Genomic DNA, 20545 nt, shown 5'->3' with positions numbered 1-20545 from the left:
ACAGCCTGCTTTGATGCATTTGTAGTTCCTCCAATAATCATTAGTTTCATCGGTATAATTACTTGATAAAATCATCCTAGATCATACCCCCACAAAAAGGACAAATTTGCTAAAATATAAAGTGAAAATGGAGCAATTTTATTGAAACGACCCTAAAAATTGAATTAATTTAAAAAGTGTGCCATCATAGATACACGTATACACACATTTCAAAACACAATGTTAAGTTTGACTTGCGTTTTCATAAAATTCTATATTATTTGACTTGTAAAAGGGGTAAAGAATCTTTTTGACACATAGTTTGTGAAATAAATGGTGAATTACTTGGTCCTAAAATAAATGAATCCGTCAATTAAACCAAACTGAACTAAATAATGGAGTTTAGTTAAGTGATGCACTAGAAAATGAAATACATCCGCCTGTTAGAAAAACAGATTGATTTCATCTAGCCTGAGATTTATCCTCATAAACACTCCAAATAACAGTGAAACTTGACCAAAACAAGCACATGGCAGACATGAGAAAAGAAAATCCAAATATCATGATGTACATGCACTCAACAAGCACGATCTACCTATATAATGATTATACAAATATGTAGTACTAGTCGATTAAGAGCACTGAGAATATGTATTTGTCAGTTTCCCCCTCAAGATTCTCTCAAATACAAAGACAAACAGTCTATTTGAGATCCAAGCAACCAAAATACCAAGTACTACTCAGAATGATCCTAAACTCCAGACATTCAGATTAATGGCACCCAGCTAAATATAATGGAAAAATTTTCAATCACTTGCACCAGCAGGGCCTACAAGAACTCCTTGTGCAGAACCTTCTTTCCGGCCACTGTCGTCTTTCTCTTCTTGTTCTGGCTTTCTTATTCTGATTTTATATTTGGCCTCGAACTGAGCAATTTCCTTTTTCTTCTTTTCCAATGTCTCATTAAGCCTAGCGATAACCTCTTCAAGGCCCTCCTTGTTGCGCTGCACGGCTGGCAGAACCTCTTTGATGGTTCTCTCCACCAGCACCCCTCCAATCATGCGATAGCATCGTCTTGATGGATCCAGCGGCTGAATGGCATTTATAACCAAGGAGTGCTCGCTAACTTCCATTTCGAGTTCAGTGATCTTTGAGTAAATCCGATTGAGTTCGGTTCTCATAGCAGCATACAAATTTGCAACCATTTGCTCATTAACTGGTTCCTTGCTACTGGTTGAGGATGAAATTTCAGCAGCAGTCAGAGTGCTGGCCTCGGTATCACTACTGGCCATTGTTCTATGCAAATGGAGAAAGGAAAATTCCATCAGAGGAGGCAAAAGGATATACAAGAAAATGAAACTCCATATTGGAAAATCAATAGCTTTCTTATTTTCCTTACTTTTAATTTTAATGAAGTGTATGGCAGTGACCCACTTCTTGCAGTGCAATCCATTATAAGAAACATCTAGAGTATGACATGAATATCTATATATAAAATATTTCCACAAAGAGTAAAGAAATCAATTCCAAAAGACGACATAAAAGTTTCACAAAACTCAATTATCAATCACTTTAATCATGTCAATAAGGTGTCGCAGGTATGCACAAGATCTAATCAATATAAAAAATGCAGACTATCCAATATCCATCAGCACATTACTCAAGGCCTTGATTTTTGTTTCGACCAAACTCTATGCCATGACGAAGGAAACCTACCAAATGAGACTTGCAGTTGACGTAACAAAATATGCTTCTAACTAGCAACCAACCAGCAGTTTAAGTGTTCCCCATTCAATAATTTCTAGTAGCAGACCTTTCTTATCACTTAAATCAAGATCATGCAAAATCAATAAAACCAGTGACCAGTAATCAAACAAAATAAGACCTGATTTTTATTTTTTATTTTTTTGCGTTTTTTTGTTTGGGGTGTTTAAAAAATCTGATCGGCCAACCTGACAAGCACATCAGTCAAATTATTTCTAGAAGACAAGAGTTCAAAGTCACGCTCCGTTTACAAATTCTCTTACATGAGCATGCGAATGAAGATATATGAGATAAGAATATTAGGAGCAAGGTTGCTATGTTTGAGAGCATGTAGAAATAGAACCAGCTAAGATGTCAAAAAGATAAAATTTTGGGATCACAAGACGCTAACTTCACATCAATGCACATTGAAGTATCAAGTAAAAGAAAGACAGAACAGCTTATAATAGAATAGCAAAGAAAAGAAACAGGAAAAGAATGATCTAACACCTACAGTAGAGTATCATATCAACATGGCAATGCATTTATTCTTAAAAAAAGGAGAAGAACAAATGCACAGAGACTGATAAATAGACACTAGAAACCAGATATAGCCAAAACAATATTCACACACGGGAATCAGCTCTTGAAATTACCAACACAAGCTCAAAATATATCAATAATCCAGTCTAGCCCTAGATGGTATACACATACACATACTGAAAGCTAACACTACAAATTTTCCTCTAGTTTTGCATCCCAAAAAAGGACCTTGGAATCAAATCAACATTTAATCGGAACATAAGAAACAGAGCCACAGAGGAATGACAGAAAACTTTGCAAGCAGCCCATGTCCGTACTTTGTAAATACCCTCTAACATTAAACTCGCACCCAATACACATCACCAAAAGACCGCAACTACGGCAAAAGTCTAAACCAAATATTAACCCTTTCTGACCATCAATTCTGAACAATAACTTCCAGAAGTTAGAAGGCAGAACAAGATCATACTTCCACAATAGAGATTAAGCAAAGGAATCCCACACAAACGGTGTGCGAAACAAGGATTGGCAACCCAGCAACCATCTCAAATCATTTACATAGCAGCACCGACGAAAAAGATCAACTATCTCAAAATCTCATTTGATTATAACATCCACACAAAGAGGGAGAGAAGCCAATAGCCAAGTTCCGATCATCAACAGCAAGGTTTCAAATTTCATATTAATTCTCATTTTATTATAACATATACACAAAGAGGGACAGAGACCAAGAGCCAAGTTCCCCTCTTCAACAGCAAAGTTTCAACTTTCTAGAGAAATCGAAAGCGACTCAGCCCATCTTCAAATTAAAAAAGTAAAGTTCCAAGTTTCAACAGAACTTGAGGTCAAAAGCAAGCTCAACTTTCTAGAGAAATCATGAGGGAGAGATCCGAAACGAAGTCTGGAAGACGGGAAATAAAAAAAAGAGGTGGGGAGACAGAAAAGCAAAGCGACGAGGAAATATAGAAGAGAACCTGTGCGGCTGACGGGGGCTAATGGAGCTCCGATGATGCCTCCTGCTGCTGATGACGGCGACCAAAAGGAGGTCTTCGGTGTTATGTGTGGCGACCGAACGGGAAGTATGGAACTGCACTGAGGAGCGGGTTTGACACTGGGTACAAGGGCTGATGGGGCAACGACATCGTTTCAATCACATTTCCCTCACAAAATAAAACATAGAAAAAAATGAAAAGAGGAAAAAAGCTATATATATATACTTCTTCTTCTTAATATAAGATCCATTTAACTAATTTGATTAGATTAAGGAAGTTAGGTAAGTTAGTTAATTATAAGAAAAATGACACATTTTTCCTAAAACACCATAATTATCTTTCTTAATACCCCCTTCCCTTTTCTACTTGATTATGGTTGAGGAAATATTCATAGGGATAATTTAGAGAAAATTAATAAATATGAAAAATGGGTCTTATATTTAAGACCAAAATCAACTCAAAAATTGAGTACTATATTAAGGACCGAAAGAGTGTGTGTGTGTGTATATATATATAAAAATCAATGGACATATTCATGTTATAGCACAAGGAATTTAACTACTTAAATGACTAGCCAATAGCATACAATGACAATAGGTCATGACAGTGAATATTTTTATTATATGTTGCTTTTCTTTTTGTTATTAGTATCAGGGTTAATATGGATCCAGTACCCAAACTATTTTCTCAAGTGTCCTTAATGTTTTGAAGTAATTTTTAATGCACCTAATATCTCAAATTAATTAAAACGATGTACCTGTGTCCCAAGTTAACAAAATCGTTTTATTTGACCGTTACTCAGCTCAAAGTTGACCCCCCTCTCTCTCTCTCTTCATTCTCAATCCCTTATCCCAAAATGATGTTTCCCGCGAACACTAGCAAGAGCGGTGGCAATGATCCCAGCTCGTAGATTTGCATTCTCTTCTGTAGCTCCATCCACTCCTCAATCTTTCTCATGTAATCCCTTTCTCACCATCACTCCAGATAGATCACCATCACGCTTATGTTGAAATAACAAGCCCTCCGACCCGTAAACTTGAGCCACAGGGACATGTTCAACTAGAACGACGACGTGAAGTATTAGGTGAAATTGGCGTTGCAGTATTCTGGCGTGGTGAGGACCGAATCGAACCCGAGAGGTGTTGCGGTGAGCTTGGTGATGTTGTCGATGAGGACCAAGTCGGAGTCCACATAGACAACTTTATGGATGGACGGCGGTAAGAGGTTGGCGAGGTAGTTGTGGTTGTAGGTGAGAGGGCAGTCCAATGTTGAGCGTGTGGAGGAGGAGATGAGACTGAAGACGGAGGTATCATTGAAGGGTTGGATTCCAAAACGGAGGTAAAGGAAGGAAGTTGAGAGAGTGTGGTTGAGGATGGAAGAGGAGGAAGACTTGAAGGCGGCAGAGATGGTGTTGCAGGACAAGAGGAGTGTTGGGGTATGGAGAAGATGGTAGCCATGGAACCTTGAAGGGTCAACTTTGAGAATGAAGAGAGAGGGGGGTCAACTTTGACGGGTTAACGATCAAATAAAACTGTTCTGTTATTTTAGGATATAAGTACACTGTTTTAATTAGTTTAAGATATTTGGTGCATCAAAAATTACTTCAACTAGACGTATCTGAGAAAATAGTTTGGAGTATTGGGCGCATTTTAGCCCTTAATGTTATATGCTACTTATTTGTTATTTGACATTTCAGCAACTAGGTTATTTATATGACATTTCTTTTGCCAAAGTAACTATATGAAATTACACAATAATTCTCCAAAAAAAAAAACTCAAATCATATAATAATCCTTTTTTTTAATTTTTTTAAAAATAAAATGAGTAATTTTTAACTTGTTTATTAGAACAAGTGAGTCTAATGCTTGAACCATTGCAGGGATGTGGGTTCGGGCACTCGCCCTGCTAATAAAAGGTTAATAGTGCCAAGAAATCTTGTGTATGAGTAAGATTTACAGATAATTCCCCTAAAAATTTCACCTTCTCCTCTTAAAAGTTTTATTTTGACCCCAATTCAAAATAGAGAGGATTATGATAAGATCTTAAAAAAATAATTACAAAATAAGTTTTAGAAATTATTATTTTTTATTATAGAACTTGACATTACAGATTGTTTAAGTTATTATTAGAATTTTTTAGTAATAATTTTTTTTGGAACCTCATTACAATTCTTCCTTCAAAGTATATAGGAAACATTAATATGAGGTCCCAAAAAATTGTAATATAAAAAGTTTCAAGATAAGTGAGCAGATTTGTTACCATTTCTTATACAGAAAAGAGTTGCTCCTCTAAACATACAATTTTCCATTATAATAATTATAAAATTATTCATTTTTCTTATGCAATTAATTTTAATAATTCTCATAATAATTTAATAAATATTTAAAACTACATTTGTATTTTTTTAATATAATTTTAATATTTTTAGTTGGCACATAATTTTTTTACTAACCAATTTTAATATTTTAATTTTTACTGTGACGGTTTATAATTGATAATTGATTGGTTTTATTTGGTTTCTTTGGATTCGCCTTGATTCAATACCATTTGGTTCAACTTTTTTGGCCAAGCATTTGGTTCAATCTATATATGTGTGTATGTGTGTGTGTGTGTATATATATTCATACAACCATTTCCCCAAAAAGAAAAAGACAATTTCTAACTCTAATTTTTTTATATCTATATATCAAGTTCTTCAATCACTTACACATGGTTAAATGTCTTATTTTTTAACGTACAAACACTTAGCCATGGGATATAATGATAGATCTAAAGACTTCATATAATTATTTTCCATTCCAAAATGTGTTTAATATTGGTATTAATATTTATTAAAAAAAAAGAAAAAAAGAAAGAAAAACTTCCCCCAGCCGTTCTTGACCAGAGCACCCCAATAACTAAACTCGAACTGGGTTCGATTGTTTCGTCGCACAGATACTTCACTTGGTTCGAAGGACGGCCATGAGGTCACTGCCTCATCACCTTCATTGTTTAGAATGCAAAATTCGAAGCAGTCAATAGCTTTTCTCATAGGATGTGTGAAAAAATCTGTGCAAGCCCACACGCAGCTTCTCCCCAGTCTTCGTTGTTCCCCTGCTAGGACACTCACTGGGCGTCCGCCTTGGATTTCTTCTATTTGTAATGGCAGATTCCTCATTCCCAAACGTCGGGTTTCTGGGTACGCCCTGGAGCAGTTCTCGGATGACGAGTACGAGGGTGATTTCGAGAACCATCAGGTTCGTTTTGTCCATAGATTTTTTTTTTTTTCTTTTGTTGTTGGATAAAACGAAGAGAGAGTTTACTTCTAAAATCTTCATGGCCGTTTAACAAGTTTTGTATGTATTATCTGTGATATAAACTCTTTTAGTTTGTTGTGTTTAAGACTAAAGACTAATTATCTAGTTATGCCGGAAACGTTATAAGGTTTATTTCCATTTATAAATTATGCGCTTATCCTATATGCTAGTATGTGGTTAATAGCTTCTGTCAACCATAATAGCCCACTGTTTGGGATTTCCTCTCGTTCTAAGAAAACGTAGTTGTTATACTTACAGGCATCATCTACGGTGGCCAATGTTGACGAGTGGAAATGGAAACTCAGCATGCTGTTACGCAGTGAAAAGGACCAGGAGATTGTATCTAGAGACAAAAAAGATAGGAGAGACTATGAGCAGATATCTAATCTTGCCAAAAGAATGGGACTTTACAGGTAAATAAATTTAATGGGACTTTAAAGATGAATAAACCTTTTTAAAGATAAATAAACGTATGTTTCCACTTTTCTTACTCTTTTGCAATATGGAATCAAATAGGGTCATCAATACTTTGATAGGATATAATTGCACTTTGCTTGACTTTGAATGATTACTTTGAGCATGCATGATAAGTTTCTTCCACTGTTTTTGGTCCTTGATTGTTATGTGTTCTGTTACACTTTACACAGTGAATTGTATGGAAAAGTTATTGTTGCAAGCAAAGTGCCTCTTCCTCACTACAGGCCAGACTTGGATGACAAGCGTCCTCAAAGAGAGGTAATACTTTGAGGTGGTGTCAGCGAGGCAATTTGACATGACCTATGACTGATTTCATTCTCGATTCTAGAAAACTAAACGCACCTTTCATTGGAACAGGTGGTTATTCCTCTAAGCTTGCAACGGAGGGTTGAAGGTTTGTTGCAAGAATACATTGATAGACTTCATTTAAATTGTGAAAAGCTCGCTAACAATGTGGATGATTCAAGTCCAGCTAACAATGTTGATATGGAGGATATTACTGATTCTTTTGTGGATGAGTCTGTTATGGAAAAGGTTCTCCAGAAGAGAAGTTTGAGGATGCGTAATATGCAAAGATCTTGGCAGGTTTTATTTGTTTGATTTCCTCAATTCTTTGTTGACATTCACATCTTGTACCACTGTTTGAATTATTAAGTGGCAGTCAAGAGATTGTAACTGCTGCTGTTGCTCCTTTATGTTTGATCATTTTCTTTTCCTCCTGCACTTTATTTCTAAGTTATTAGGGAAACTGATCAATTGCTTGCTTATTTCTAAGTTATTAGGAAACTGATTGGTTGCTTGGAGTTAAAGAGAATGTATGCTTTTTCTAATCATTAAATACTGTGTATCATTGATGTTTCAATAAAAAGTAGCCTTGATTCCAAGTTTTATGGCTGGCCTCATTAAAGTCACCATTGCTCCTTTTACTGCCAGCTAATATTTGTTGATTTTCTTTCTCTTCTGTGATATTGGGAGATGAGGATACTCTTTTGTTTTCCCTCAAGAACTTCGATTGCTGGTCACAAATGGTATAATTGAAATTCGTATCCTTAGTACCTCTTACTAACTTTGGATAATGAGACTGGAGAGACACTAATTATTGCCAATTAGACCCATATATAGTATTCTAAAACTCATTGAGTCACCTGTAAAGTGGGTGCTGGAACCCTTGCTAATCATCATATTGTATGTACATGCTTACTGTTTTCAAATATAAGGGGGATTAGGTAAATTATTTACAGGTTTTTTTTATTGTTAGGATTGTGACTTCAGAAATTAAAAAAAAACCTAGAAAGAGAGAGAGAAATAAGAAGTGGTTATAGGATTGTTTTCAGAAAGGCCCATGATTCTTGAACACAAGGTGCTGCATGACGCTTGATATCCTAAAAGCAGACAATTGAACCACCACATATGCTTGCAAAATTGAGAGTTTAGGTATATGACAGGGAACTCATTCTAGATTTATTGGTCTTGACGGGTTTTTCTTACCATGTGATCTTAGTGGATTGATATTCAAGAATGTTCTTTAAAATATTCTAGCTAATTACCCTTATGACCGGAGAAGCTGTTCTTAATCATCAGTCACAAACTACTATAAATAGTTTTTGCTTGTTTAAGCCTAATATTTTACATGTATATTGCACCTTTTATAGGAATCACCTGAAGGCAAGCTGATGCTGGGATTCCGGAAATCTCTGCCAGCATTCAGGGAGAAGGAAGGCTTACTTCAAGCTATAGCACGAAATCAGGCAGGCCTTTGGAGTTTTTGCAATTACTATCATTTGCATGCCCTTCTTATTAGTTTATAATAGATTATCTTCACTTGATGAAATTCTAATTCCCCTAAATCAGATCTTGTCATTTTTGTATCTGATACACTAGCTTTTTGTATGGCTTATCTAGAAGAATGAGCTGAATGTGGAGTTTTTCACGTTAACAAATTAATGCCTTACCTTAATCATTATCATAATAGGTGATTGTAGTATCTGGAGAGACTGGCTGTGGTAAAACCACACAACTTCCTCAGTATGTATTAGAGTCAGAGATAGAGTCTGGTCGTGGAGCATTTTGCAACATTATTTGCACACAGCCTCGAAGGATATCTGCTATGGCTGTGGCTGAGAGAGTATCAGCGGAGAGAGGAGAGCCTCTTGGTGAAACAGTAAGTTCTGTTTTATTAGGAAAAAAAATACCAAAGTGATTAATATGATGGTACAGAAAAGTTAAAATGAAGCATTAAGTTCATGAAGAAAGTAAAAAGACTCAAACTTTTTTGCTTTTGAAAAACGTATTTTAAAATTGGGAACTTCTTCGTTCTTGCTGCTATTCCCCAACAGAGGTGTTTTGACAGGTTGGTTTCAAAGTTCGATTAGAAGGTATGAGGGGGAAAAACACACATCTGCTATTCTGTACCAGTGGTATATTACTTAGACGGTTGCTGAGTGATCGAAACCTGGATGGTGTAACCCATGTTTTTGTTGACGAAATTCATGAGCGAGGCATGAATGAAGGTAATTCTCCTAATAATGTCAGATTAAGGACTTATATACTGCTAAGGAAGCAACTAAATTAGACTTATGCTTTCCTCTGTTTGGTGTTGGTTCATCTCAGACTTCTTACTGATTGTGTTAAAGGATCTTCTTCCACGTCGTCGGGATTTGAGATTGGTTTTAATGAGTGCCACCTTGAATGCTGAGCTATTTTCCAATTATTTTGGAGATGCACCAACATTTCATATTCCGGTGAGCCCAACCTTGAGTTCTCTTTTGAGTACTTTTGTATAAATTGAACATTCAGTTATACAGGATGTATCAACCCTGTGTGGCTGGATGGTTGCTAAGTTGGATGTCTGCATGCAATTTGATGACTACGGAAGTTTTCTTTTGACAATCTTGAGGCTCCAAATACCTTTTTCTCCCTCCATTTCAAAGTAGTCAGTTTTGACATTTAAATGACCCCAGTTTCTGTTAGTTTCATTACTCTCACATGCTATCAAAATTGTCCTATTGCTGTTTATTACCAAAAGTTCCATTTGATCTTGTACATTTTTACGCTCTTAGTTAACTGGTACAATAGTCACTTTCCCTAACAGTACTAAGAACAAAATCCATTTTGGTTGATATATCCATGCATTAATTAGTTGTTGCAAATGGATTTTCTCATAAGTGGTTTTCCTAATTGCAAAATTTTCGCTGTCATCCCAACACACTGCGTTCAGGAGGGACCCCTCCTCCCTTCCCTGGAAACTGAATTGTGATGCTTTAGTCAAATTTTCTTTGTTATGCCTTTTGGTATGAATTCAATATCTTGCCTTCTAATACCAACATGAGATTGAATCTATTCCTGAAATCTACTCTTCCAATGTTTCAAATGTTTGCTTCTAAAGGAGTAGTGTTTTGAGTGCATTTTTTTGTTGCCAGGGTTTCACCTATCCTGTGAGAGCTCGTTTCTTGGAAGATGTTCTAGAAATGACTGGATATAAGTTAACTCCTTTCAACCAAATTGATGATTATGGTCAAGAGAAACTGTGGAAAACACAAAGGCAGCTAGCACCAAGAAAAAAGAAGAATCAGATCACTGCTCTTGTTGAGGTGTGAAACTACTTTGGGTACTCTATTCTAATATAGTGGGTAATTTGAATGATATTCAAGTGCTTTTTCTCCTACCGTTATGTGTTTGTCTGTCTGGGTTTGTGCATGTTTATTGTAGAGCTGTATACTTCAAACACTGCTGAATCTCGAAGTTTCTTCAAATTTCTTCTAACAATGCTCTGAAGTTTGTTATCTTTGAATTTGGCGTGTGATGTGAGTTGGGGGAACTTTGGTTCTTTTCTCAAAACTTGGAAGATCTTTTATTCATTTTAGTTTTATCTTTTGGGCGGGAGTAGGGTAGGTCAGGTTTGTCAAGATATACTGTTGTTGCTGTTGTTAGAAAGTTGGAACCTCTGGTAACTTAGGCTAGAAATACCTGTTCAAATCTTGATTTTCATCCCATATTGTACATGTGCTGTTTGAATTCATGTTATTGCTATAGAATATGGATATGCCTACTTTGTTTTGCTTTGATTGATTGATTTATTATCATGCATCAATCACGGTATACTTTGGTGTCAATATCCTGTTCTATGCTTCAATTTTAGCTAAAGATATTTCCCCTCGGAATAGTAACAGCTGGGAGGTGTTGGTATTAATTTTATCATTTTAACTCTGATATGACTCGAATTTAGATTCCTGTTTGGCCAGATGTCATGTTTCATGTGCATGCTGCCTGATGTTGTTCCTTGTAAAACGTACTATTAATCTTTTGACCTTTTTTAAGGTATGGATTTATACTTATATAAGAATTGCTACTACATGGTATACCTTCGTCTGCAAGCCCCGGTTATCCCAATAATTTTATGTGTACATGCTATATTTGTTTTAGGACCTTAGTGGTGACATGTTCGATATGTGACATTATTACCTTCCAATTGTTTCATAGGATGCTCTTTCTAAATCAAGTTTTGAAGGTTATAGCTCTAGGACCCGTGATTCACTTGCATCTTGGTCCCCAGATTGCATAGGATTTAATCTCATTGAAGCTGTTCTGTGCCATATATGTCGGAAGGAACGACCAGGTGCTGTTCTAGTATTTATGACTGGGTGGGAGGATATAAGTTGTTTAAGGGATCAGCTCAAATCTCATCCTCTCTTAGGAGATCCTAATAGGGTTCTGCTTCTAACATGTCATGGTTCAATGGCAACTTCTGAACAGAGACTCATATTTGAGAAACCACCACCAAATGTAAGGAAAGTGGTGCTTGCAACAAATATGGCAGAGGCAAGTATTACTATCAATGATGTAGTGTTTGTAATTGATTGTGGAAAAGCAAAAGAGACTACTTACGATGCTTTGAATAACACACCTTGCCTACTACCTTCTTGGATATCTCAAGCATCTGCTCGTCAAAGAAGGGGGAGAGCAGGTCGTGTACAACCAGGAGAATGCTACCACCTTTATCCCCAATGTGTTTATGAAGCGTTTTCTGAATACCAACTTCCTGAGCTACTGAGAACACCCTTGAACTCTCTTTGCTTGCAAATAAAGAGTCTGCAGGTTGAGAGCATAGGAGAGTTCTTATCAGCAGCTCTACAGGCACCAGAGCCACGGGCTGTCCAAAATGCTATCAATTTTCTCAAGATGATTGGAGCGTTAGATGAGAAGGAAAATCTTTCTAATCTTGGGAGGTTTCTCTCAATGCTTCCAGTGGATCCCAAGCTGGGAAAAATGTTGATTGTGGGTGCTATATTTCGTTGCTTTGATCCTATTCTTACAATAGTTGCCGGCTTGAGTGTCAGGGATCCTTTCCTTCTGCCCCAAGACAAGAAGGATGTAAGTCAATTTATTACGATGCCTGAGCTAAAAAAAATTGTAATATCAGAATATTTGAATTTGGTTATCTACTATGGCAATGAATACAAATTTCCGCTTCAGTTGTGTCATATCGCATTTTTAAAAATAGAGATAGACTAGATGGGGTTAATTAAATTTAGTGGAGAATGGCAGGGCTTGATCATGCTAATTATCACAGCAGTAGCGTCACTTTTCCTGTGAAAACAGTATTATCTTTTGGGAGGGTGTCTTATCGTCTTTTCATGTAATTATCTTTTTGATCAAATTTCTCTTTCCATTAAAAATGTGTTGAAAATTTTGCATGACAGTGAACCACATGGTTTTTTTTTTTTAAGCTGTACTTCGTTTCTATCTGAGTTGTGAGGTGTGCATATGCTTATGTCAGATTTGGACCCAGTGGTTCCGCATGATGTCAGGCCACTGAAGTTCCCCAAACTAATGAACCCTTCATTCCTTGTTCACTTTCTGTATTTCTTGGATTAAACTGACATATATTAGGATAATACCATTAAATTGATAACTTTTGTCTGTGGGGTTCAGTTGGCAGGGACGGCAAAGTCTAGATTTTCTGCGAAAGATTACAGTGACCATATGGCTCTTGTCCGTGCATACGAGGGATGGAAAGATGCTGAAAGAGAAGGGTCTGCTTATGAATACTGCTGGAGAAATTTCCTCTCTGCCCAGACTCTTCAGGCTATCCATTCTCTTCGGAAGCAGTTTGGCTTCATCTTAAAGGAAGCGGGTTTGGTAGATTCAGATGCAAGCATTAACAACAAACTGAGTCACAATCAATCTATGGTTCGTGCAGTCATTTGTTCTGGCCTCTTTCCTGGCATAGCATCAGTAGTGGTAAGCTTCTTGTTCCACAGACATGTATTCCAACAATTGTCATAACAACATTTTTCGGTTAATTTTTATTTGATTGAATTTTATTATGCCTTATTGTACAGCACAGGGAGACGTCTATGTCATTTAAAACAAGGGACGACGGCCAGGTTTTATTGTATGCAGTAAGTGCAAACCCATGCTCATTTTTTTAGGAATTAGGGCCTTGTTGGAGTTATCTTGAATGAATGCTAAATTTATATGATGGCTGTTGTCTAAATCTGGCTCATTTCTGATGGTAATTTCCTTCTTCGACTCTAGTTGATCATCTAAAATTTCATTTGCGCTATGCTGAAATTAATTTCAAAGAAGCAAAAATATTATTGTGGAATCATTTTGGTGAGGTATAGAAGAAATTCTCGGCATGACTAGATTTCTAAAAAGTAGGAAGACATGATACTTAACTCAAGCAATCAAAACAATTGGAAAAACAGTAACAACCACCCATATTTGCTTTCTCTCTTCTATTTGATTTTTTTAATATTTATAATAAAGCCATAGAAGCCTATTGAAAAGCTGAAGCCGCTCTAGCTATTAGTTATCTCAAGCTTCAGTTTATTCCTGAAATCTATTGTCAAAACAGATCTCGGTTCAGTTTTAAACACAAAAACTACTATTTTCCCCAGTTCTCATGAACACTGCTTGACCAGTATCCCTAAGTGCAATTATATGAAACGAGATACATGCATGCCGCCACAGATTCATCAATAGCTGGGAAATCTGTGGATTCTGTGAGGATTTTTCTGTACCTTTTATGTCTTTAGCCTCTCTAATAGATGTCATTTTTAACTGCGTGTGCATATATCATGATGGCGAAGCTACAAATCAACTTAACTTGCGTATAAGCTGAAACCCCCCCCCCCGGGCCCCTATCATATTAATTTCTAGATTTTTACTGCTATTGATGATTTTGGCCAGAATTCAGTGAATGAGCGCTGCCAAACCATTTCTTATCCATGGCTGGTTTTTGGTGAAAAAGTAAAAGTCAATGCTGTTTTTATACGTGATTCCACTGGTGTGTCTGATTCAGTACTTATCCTTTTTGGCGGCGCCCTAGTTAACGGGACACAGGTGATTTACTAGTTGGATACATCTGTAATTTTCAGCAAAAGATTTTGGCTTGATATATTTCAAGACAGTAATATGCCTTTCTTTTTTCTTCTTTGTTTTGCGGGGTGTAGGCTGGACATCTAAAAATGTTGGATGGCTATATTGACTTCTTCATGGATCCTAGTTTAGCTGACTGCTATATGAAGCTAAAGGAAGAGCTTGATAAGCTTGTCCAAAAGAAGGTCAGCGGATTTTGATTTCTTTTTTTTTTTTTTGGGGAAATCCAATTTTGATTTCTTGCTCTATATCTGTTCCGTGTTTCTCAGTCGAGTATTCATGTTTTCAGTCGAGTAGTTATAATTTCTTGCATGTTTGAAGGGCTGTTTGGCTATCATCCCAAACCATGGTTTGGGAAAAAATCAGCCAAACACCCTAAAAAAATCCAAAACCATGATTTGGTTTTGGCCCCCCAAAACCATGGTTTTGGATGAAGCATGTCTGACTTGCTTCTTTCACAAATTATTTGATCGTTGGTGGTGGGCCCAGGGGATATGACAGAGAGCAGGCCTCAATTATTTGCCATTCTTTCACTCTTCACTTTCGATCCTTCGGTTTGAAGAATAACAGATTCATTTTCCTAATAATATATATAATTATTTTATAAATATATATACATATTATTTATTTATTATTTACATTATTTATGTCTTATTTATTATGTTGGCAAAATATATATTAGTAACAAATTTATTACTTCAATTAAACATATATTACAAAATATATCTTTTATATAATTATCATTTAAACTTATGTCCTTTTTAGTAATCCTGTATAGAAAAAATCACTTCTGACAACAATTATCCAACAACTCTTACTTTATCAAAATTATTTTTTTACAAAATCTATTTTTTACAAATTTATTCTCTCCAGGAGTTATTCTCCAAACCATGGTTTGGCCTGATTCAAACACCTTCTAAGTAAGATGCAGGGAAGTTGCAAGCTTTCCTTATCAAAATTGTCAGTTTATTTTTAAATGGAACATCTCAAACGTAAAAGTTCATGTGAAGTTCTATAAATGGTTTTATTATCTTTTGACAAGCACCCGCGGCAAAAGCCCGTTGAGACGTGTTTGACAAAGCACAAGGCAGTGTTATTTTGATCTGAAACTTAATGTAAGCCTATCCTTTAAATGAAAGCCTATAATTTTTCTTGAACAAATTATGAAAGCTAAATAGAAATGTAAAACTTAATATAAATATAAAAATATAAATAAGATATGATAAATATCATTAATTAATTAAAATTAAGAAAATAATATTTCTATTTAGGGAAAACCATATTAGAAGTACTTATACTTTTTTTTCAATTTTTAATTTGGTACCTCTATGTTTTTTGCTCTTAACTAAATCTTTAATTTTACTCTATTAACATTATTAATCCTTACATAGAAACTAAAAATATCGATAGAGCAAAGACATAAAAGCTAATGTTGCTAAAAAAGTAAAATTAAATGTTTAATTAAAAGAGAAAAAAACACATAGGTATCAAATTAAAAATTGAGAGAAAATATAGACACCTTCAATATGGTTTTCCCTTTGTATTTATTCTATTTATTTTTATTGTTAATTAAATATCTATAAATACTATTAAATATTTTTTTTAAATCAGAAACTACATAAGCTTCTCTTCTAGTTATTGAACGGGATTTTTTTTTATTAACAATATATCTAAAGATTTAGTTATTGACAGAGTAAAATAGTATTGTATGACCTATGTTGCTGATCCCATCTAATGGGACAAAAGCTTGGTTGTTGTAGTTGTTTCCTTTAATGTCAATAAATATGCATACTCTCCTTCCCTTGAACAATTTGCTGCACTTCCATCCATTTGACTAAAATACTGTCCTCCACGTTGTTAAAGTTGTATTACTCTTCTCATTTTCCGAACTACGTCTCCCTCGTCTGAAACCCAAACTAGCGGTACACTCTCTCAATTCAAAGAAATGCCGACGATGGGCATAAATAGTTAAATTTACCATTCTAAAATACTGTTATCAAATAAACAACTGGAGAAAGTAGATCTGCTGATAACATCTCCTGTTTAGATACAATTAATGATAAAACTAACTTTAAGCAACTGATTCACTGACAAATAAAGCCTGTACTAGTGCATCCAGAAGTTATTTCGAGTTGGAAATCTTCATTCATAAACATTGCCCATGAGCTGATCAATTTGCTGATTCATTTAACGTGCAGCTGGAAGATCCCAAGACCGACATCCACAAGGAAGGGAAGTACTTGATGCTTGCTGTCCAGGAACTTGTGGCGGGGGATCAATGTGAAGGAAGATTTGTATTTGGCCGAGAAACAAGGAAGCCGAAGGTAGCTAATGATGAGAGTAAATTCACAAAAGATGGGACAAACCCCAAAAGCTTGCTACAAACACTGTTGATGCGTGCAGGGCATTCTCCTCCCAAGTACAAAACAAAACACCTTAAAACAAATGAGTTTAGGGCACTGGTGGAGTTCAAAGGAATGCAGTTTGTTGGCAAACCCAAGAGAAACAAGCAGCTAGCAGAGAGAGATGCTGCTATAGAGGCATTGGCTTGGTTGACTCACACCTCTGAAAATAATCAAGATGAAGATGAAGACAACAGCTCTCGCCCTGATGTCACTGACAACATGCTAAAACTGCTAGGGAGACGCAGAAAATCTAAAGGTCGCTGATCCTTGATGGCTTTGTAAGAAAAGTACATATATCGAGATGGTTGAGATTGGTGTGTTTGGCATGGCTTTTAGAAGCTCGAAAGCTAGTTTGAGAAGGCAAAAGGCCCCTTGAAACCTTGAATGATGGGAGATAGCTCATGTGGCCAGGTACAATTTGTAACATCATGTCAAACGCCTACTATATATGATTTCATTGATGTTTCATAGACGGCTTCTAAAGTGAGGTTGTCCCATCGTTTTCCTTTATTGAATTGGGAACCCTGTAAAATGCTTTGCAGTTATGGTTCAGGTTGGATATTGCAACATACTTTAGATGGACGTTAGTTCTCAACCCAAAGAAGTTGAAAAAAACTGACAACAATAATGGGGGGGAAATGAGCATAGGGGAAGAAAAAATGTGAGATCTTCAGTATGATGTTCTGATAAGTTTCTTTTGCTTTCCCCATATTCTCCCTTTTGAGAGTTGACTCATAGATTGAGAGGAGCTTTCGCATAGGATAACTTTGAGCTTAAATTGTACTGAGGAACTCTATTATGTAGATTGGTTTTTGCTGGCATCAGATATGTATTTCTGATATAATTTATGAACGTACACAGGTTATCTATTAGGCAAATATGGAAGCACATGACATGTATTTCTTTTGGCTTTGTCCAATAATGATAGTGTATAATTTCTTCTTTCTTTAATGGAACTAGTTGCCTATTACTGCCATGCTTTTTTTTTTTTTACTGTTTATGATGGTTCTACTGATTTAAGTCTTTCCCATGCACAAAGGTTAACATAGTATTTTTGGAAAAATTGGGAATACATCACTCATTAAGAAATTAACTAAAACATGATCCTTAAGGACATTGTGCAACTCAATTTTTATTGTATACAACTCATTTTCACTTGTGTAACCTATCTTTCTTTGTATGCAATCCATCCATACATATGTAACGTGCCACTCAACTCTTTATGTAGCTGAAATTTTTTTTTAATATGCAAGTCATCTTTTCTATGTGAATTTAGTTTTATATGTAATGTTTTGTGCAAATTATTTTTTTTTTTTGATGTAATTTATCTTTCTTTGTGCAATTTATCGTTCGAGAAATTATTTGCCAATTATCTAATGAAGGATTTATTCCCAATTTCTCTTAATATTTATTTTGGGTATTGTGAACTCAACTTTTTTTCAGATAAATCAATAATGTGGTTTTTATACTCCATATTATATGGAGGTATCTTGATTATTAGTGTCGGGATTATCAAATCACCTTTTTCTGAGTCTTTTATAATAGCTATAAATATATATATATATAATATTCTATCTTCTTGTCCTCGTTTGTCGTCTATAAAAAAATTATTTATTATGTGAAAAATTATAATATGGACTATTAATGTTTCCTATTAATTTTTTATGATGCATAGATGCACAGATATTTTATATGTTTCTAATCTTATATTTTATCTCATTCTAAGGATTAACGTTGAAATGCTTCTACATTCTCCATTTCAGACTTAAAAGTATTAAGTCTTGTGTGTTTAATATATTTTTGAACAATTCAAATAACAAGAATTTTGTTATAGAATGGGTGATATTGATGCACATAGGCCGGCCCGGCCTTATGTGCAGTCTGCAAAATCCATGTAGAGGTGCTCTAGATGCGGCCTAAACCACACTTTTTTTTTTGAAAAAAATGATAAATCATTTTATTCATTGACGAAAACTATAATTATGATTATTCAAAATATATTCCTTAAAAATAATCATTTTATATATATACTTAACAATCATCCGTCATTTTTACATAATATTAGAAACATAATTTTGAAATTTTGAAAGAGATTCAAAAACTTGAAATCGTAAAAAATGCCAACGATGATTATAAAAACAATACATTACATGGGAAAAATATATAAGAAAATAATACCATAAAAACATTTCTTTTACGCATTAAGCAAAGAACAAACACCCATCGCTGATGGAATGCAATTGTTTTTAAAAGAGTTAAGGTACAGATTTGCTTCAAGCGTTGGGCACTCGGGAAAAAAAAATTGTGCAAATTTCTTGTAAAAGTTTAAAATCACAATAATGCTACCTTTTACTAGTAAAATTAATAATCCATGTCACTAATTTAATGGTCAATGTTAACAAGACAAGGCAAAATTACTATGACTTTAAATTTGCAAGACATATTCACACCCAAAATACCTTTCAAATGCCCAACGATCATGAGTAAAAATTTCTGAAACAATTTGTATCTTAGCCTTTTTTTTTTAATGTTAAAAAAGTGTTTAAATGAATTGAATTCTCGGAAATCATTAAAAAGACCTATAAATATTTTAAAAAATGCTATGAAACCACTTAAAAATATCCCCCAATGAATTCCTTACAATGCTATTTGGCAGTCACATTTTGAGTAGCCAACCAATCTGATTTAATCAGAAATAACACCTCCAACTCCAACTCCAACTCCCGAACAATTGCCAAGCTTCTACACACTGCCGTTGCAAATTTGTTTCCCCCATATAACTTTTATAATATATGAATCAAAAGTATGAAGAACTTCTGTTTATTTCCAGAGAAACAGAAGATCACAGCCTCCCAATGAAAGACTCATCTCAGTCAATAATGTTTAGAATGAACTTCCTTGCATAACCGACCTGATAGGGTTTCAAGATTTCTTTCAATGGAAAAATAAATGCAATGAAACCCCTCAATAAAATATGATGACATGAGAAGAATTTCCTTTAAGCAATCCATGGTTACTTAGAGAAGAGTTGTCCATGTGTTCCATTTTTATGAAAAATATCACGTCACATTCAGAACTTCACCTGAATTTTGTCCTTTTCGCAATTTCCTTACACATAAGTTGTGGTTTTGCACTATGTTTCAAGTATGACCAATGAATGTCTCCCTCAAACAGACTTACAGATTTCTCTCCACTCTCCAGAATTAGCTAAGAAAATATGAAATCATGGTTTGGTCAGTCCATCATGCTGATCAGCCAGATATGCAAAGCTTATATGTGGTAGTTCTGTGATAATCTAAGCCTGGGAAGGGTCTCAAATTATCAAACCTCCCTTTAAATAAATAGTAGAGACAAGCCTCAAAACTTTATGGCCTGTTTTGTTCCTTGAATGCTTGGAAAGAGAATGGTTGGGAATGTGATGGAATGTAATGGTGATTGCAAGTAAGTTTGTTTGGCACAATATTAAGAATGGGGTAATAAAATATATTTTTGTACGTACTTTACAAAAGATAAAATCAAAAGGACAAAAATATCCTTTCAGAGGGGGGAAAAAAAGCCTCCCTCTTTCTGGTGATGGAGGGCGGGGGCTCGATATGGTTGAGGGAGGTGAACCAAGGACATGAATGTCTTTTGACATGATGTAATCCCCCTTCATAGTGCAGCAATCAGAAGCATATGATGTAATCCCTTTGCCATCACTAAAGACAACCAAACACCATGAATCACC

The 20545-nt window shown here is 35.2% G+C and overlaps 2 protein-coding genes and 1 pseudogene across 2 annotated transcripts; 1 reads left to right on the top strand and 2 right to left on the bottom strand.

The window, feature by feature from the left end:
- Nucleotides 1-466: 466 nt before the first annotated feature.
- LOC114715585 (probable prefoldin subunit 2) lies at nucleotides 467-3346 on the bottom strand. The gene is made up of 2 exons (XM_028900450.1): nucleotides 3240-3346; nucleotides 467-1275 (listed from the first exon to the last, which is right to left on the bottom strand). The coding sequence occupies exon 2, from the start codon at nucleotides 1269-1271 to the stop codon at nucleotides 786-788; it is 486 nt and encodes a 161-aa protein (XP_028756283.1). The 5' UTR covers nucleotides 1272-1275; nucleotides 3240-3346; the 3' UTR covers nucleotides 467-785.
- Nucleotides 3347-4103: 757 nt separating this feature from the next.
- Nucleotides 4104-5968, bottom strand: LOC114715633 (probable galacturonosyltransferase-like 1; annotated as a pseudogene).
- Nucleotides 5969-6189: 221 nt separating this feature from the next.
- On the top strand, nucleotides 6190-17848 carry LOC114715679 (DExH-box ATP-dependent RNA helicase DExH3-like). The gene is made up of 15 exons (XM_028900549.1): nucleotides 6190-6493; nucleotides 6812-6966; nucleotides 7201-7288; nucleotides 7388-7615; nucleotides 8683-8778; nucleotides 9003-9191; nucleotides 9381-9540; nucleotides 9641-9771; nucleotides 10450-10620; nucleotides 11510-12400; nucleotides 12962-13270; nucleotides 13372-13431; nucleotides 14225-14377; nucleotides 14488-14598; nucleotides 16612-17848. Exons 1-15 carry the CDS (start codon nucleotides 6254-6256, stop codon nucleotides 17080-17082), a joined length of 3453 nt encoding a protein of 1150 aa, XP_028756382.1. The 5' UTR covers nucleotides 6190-6253; the 3' UTR covers nucleotides 17083-17848.
- Nucleotides 17849-20545: the final 2697 nt, after the last annotated feature.

The sequence above is a fragment of the Neltuma alba genome, unplaced genomic scaffold (genome assembly GCF_004799145.2).
Source record: "Neltuma alba isolate B1F8T4 unplaced genomic scaffold, ASM479914v2 tig00002026_pilon, whole genome shotgun sequence".
Taxonomy (NCBI): Eukaryota; Viridiplantae; Streptophyta; class Magnoliopsida; order Fabales; family Fabaceae; genus Neltuma; species Neltuma alba.
This window is presented reverse-complemented; position numbering and strand designations above follow the sequence as displayed.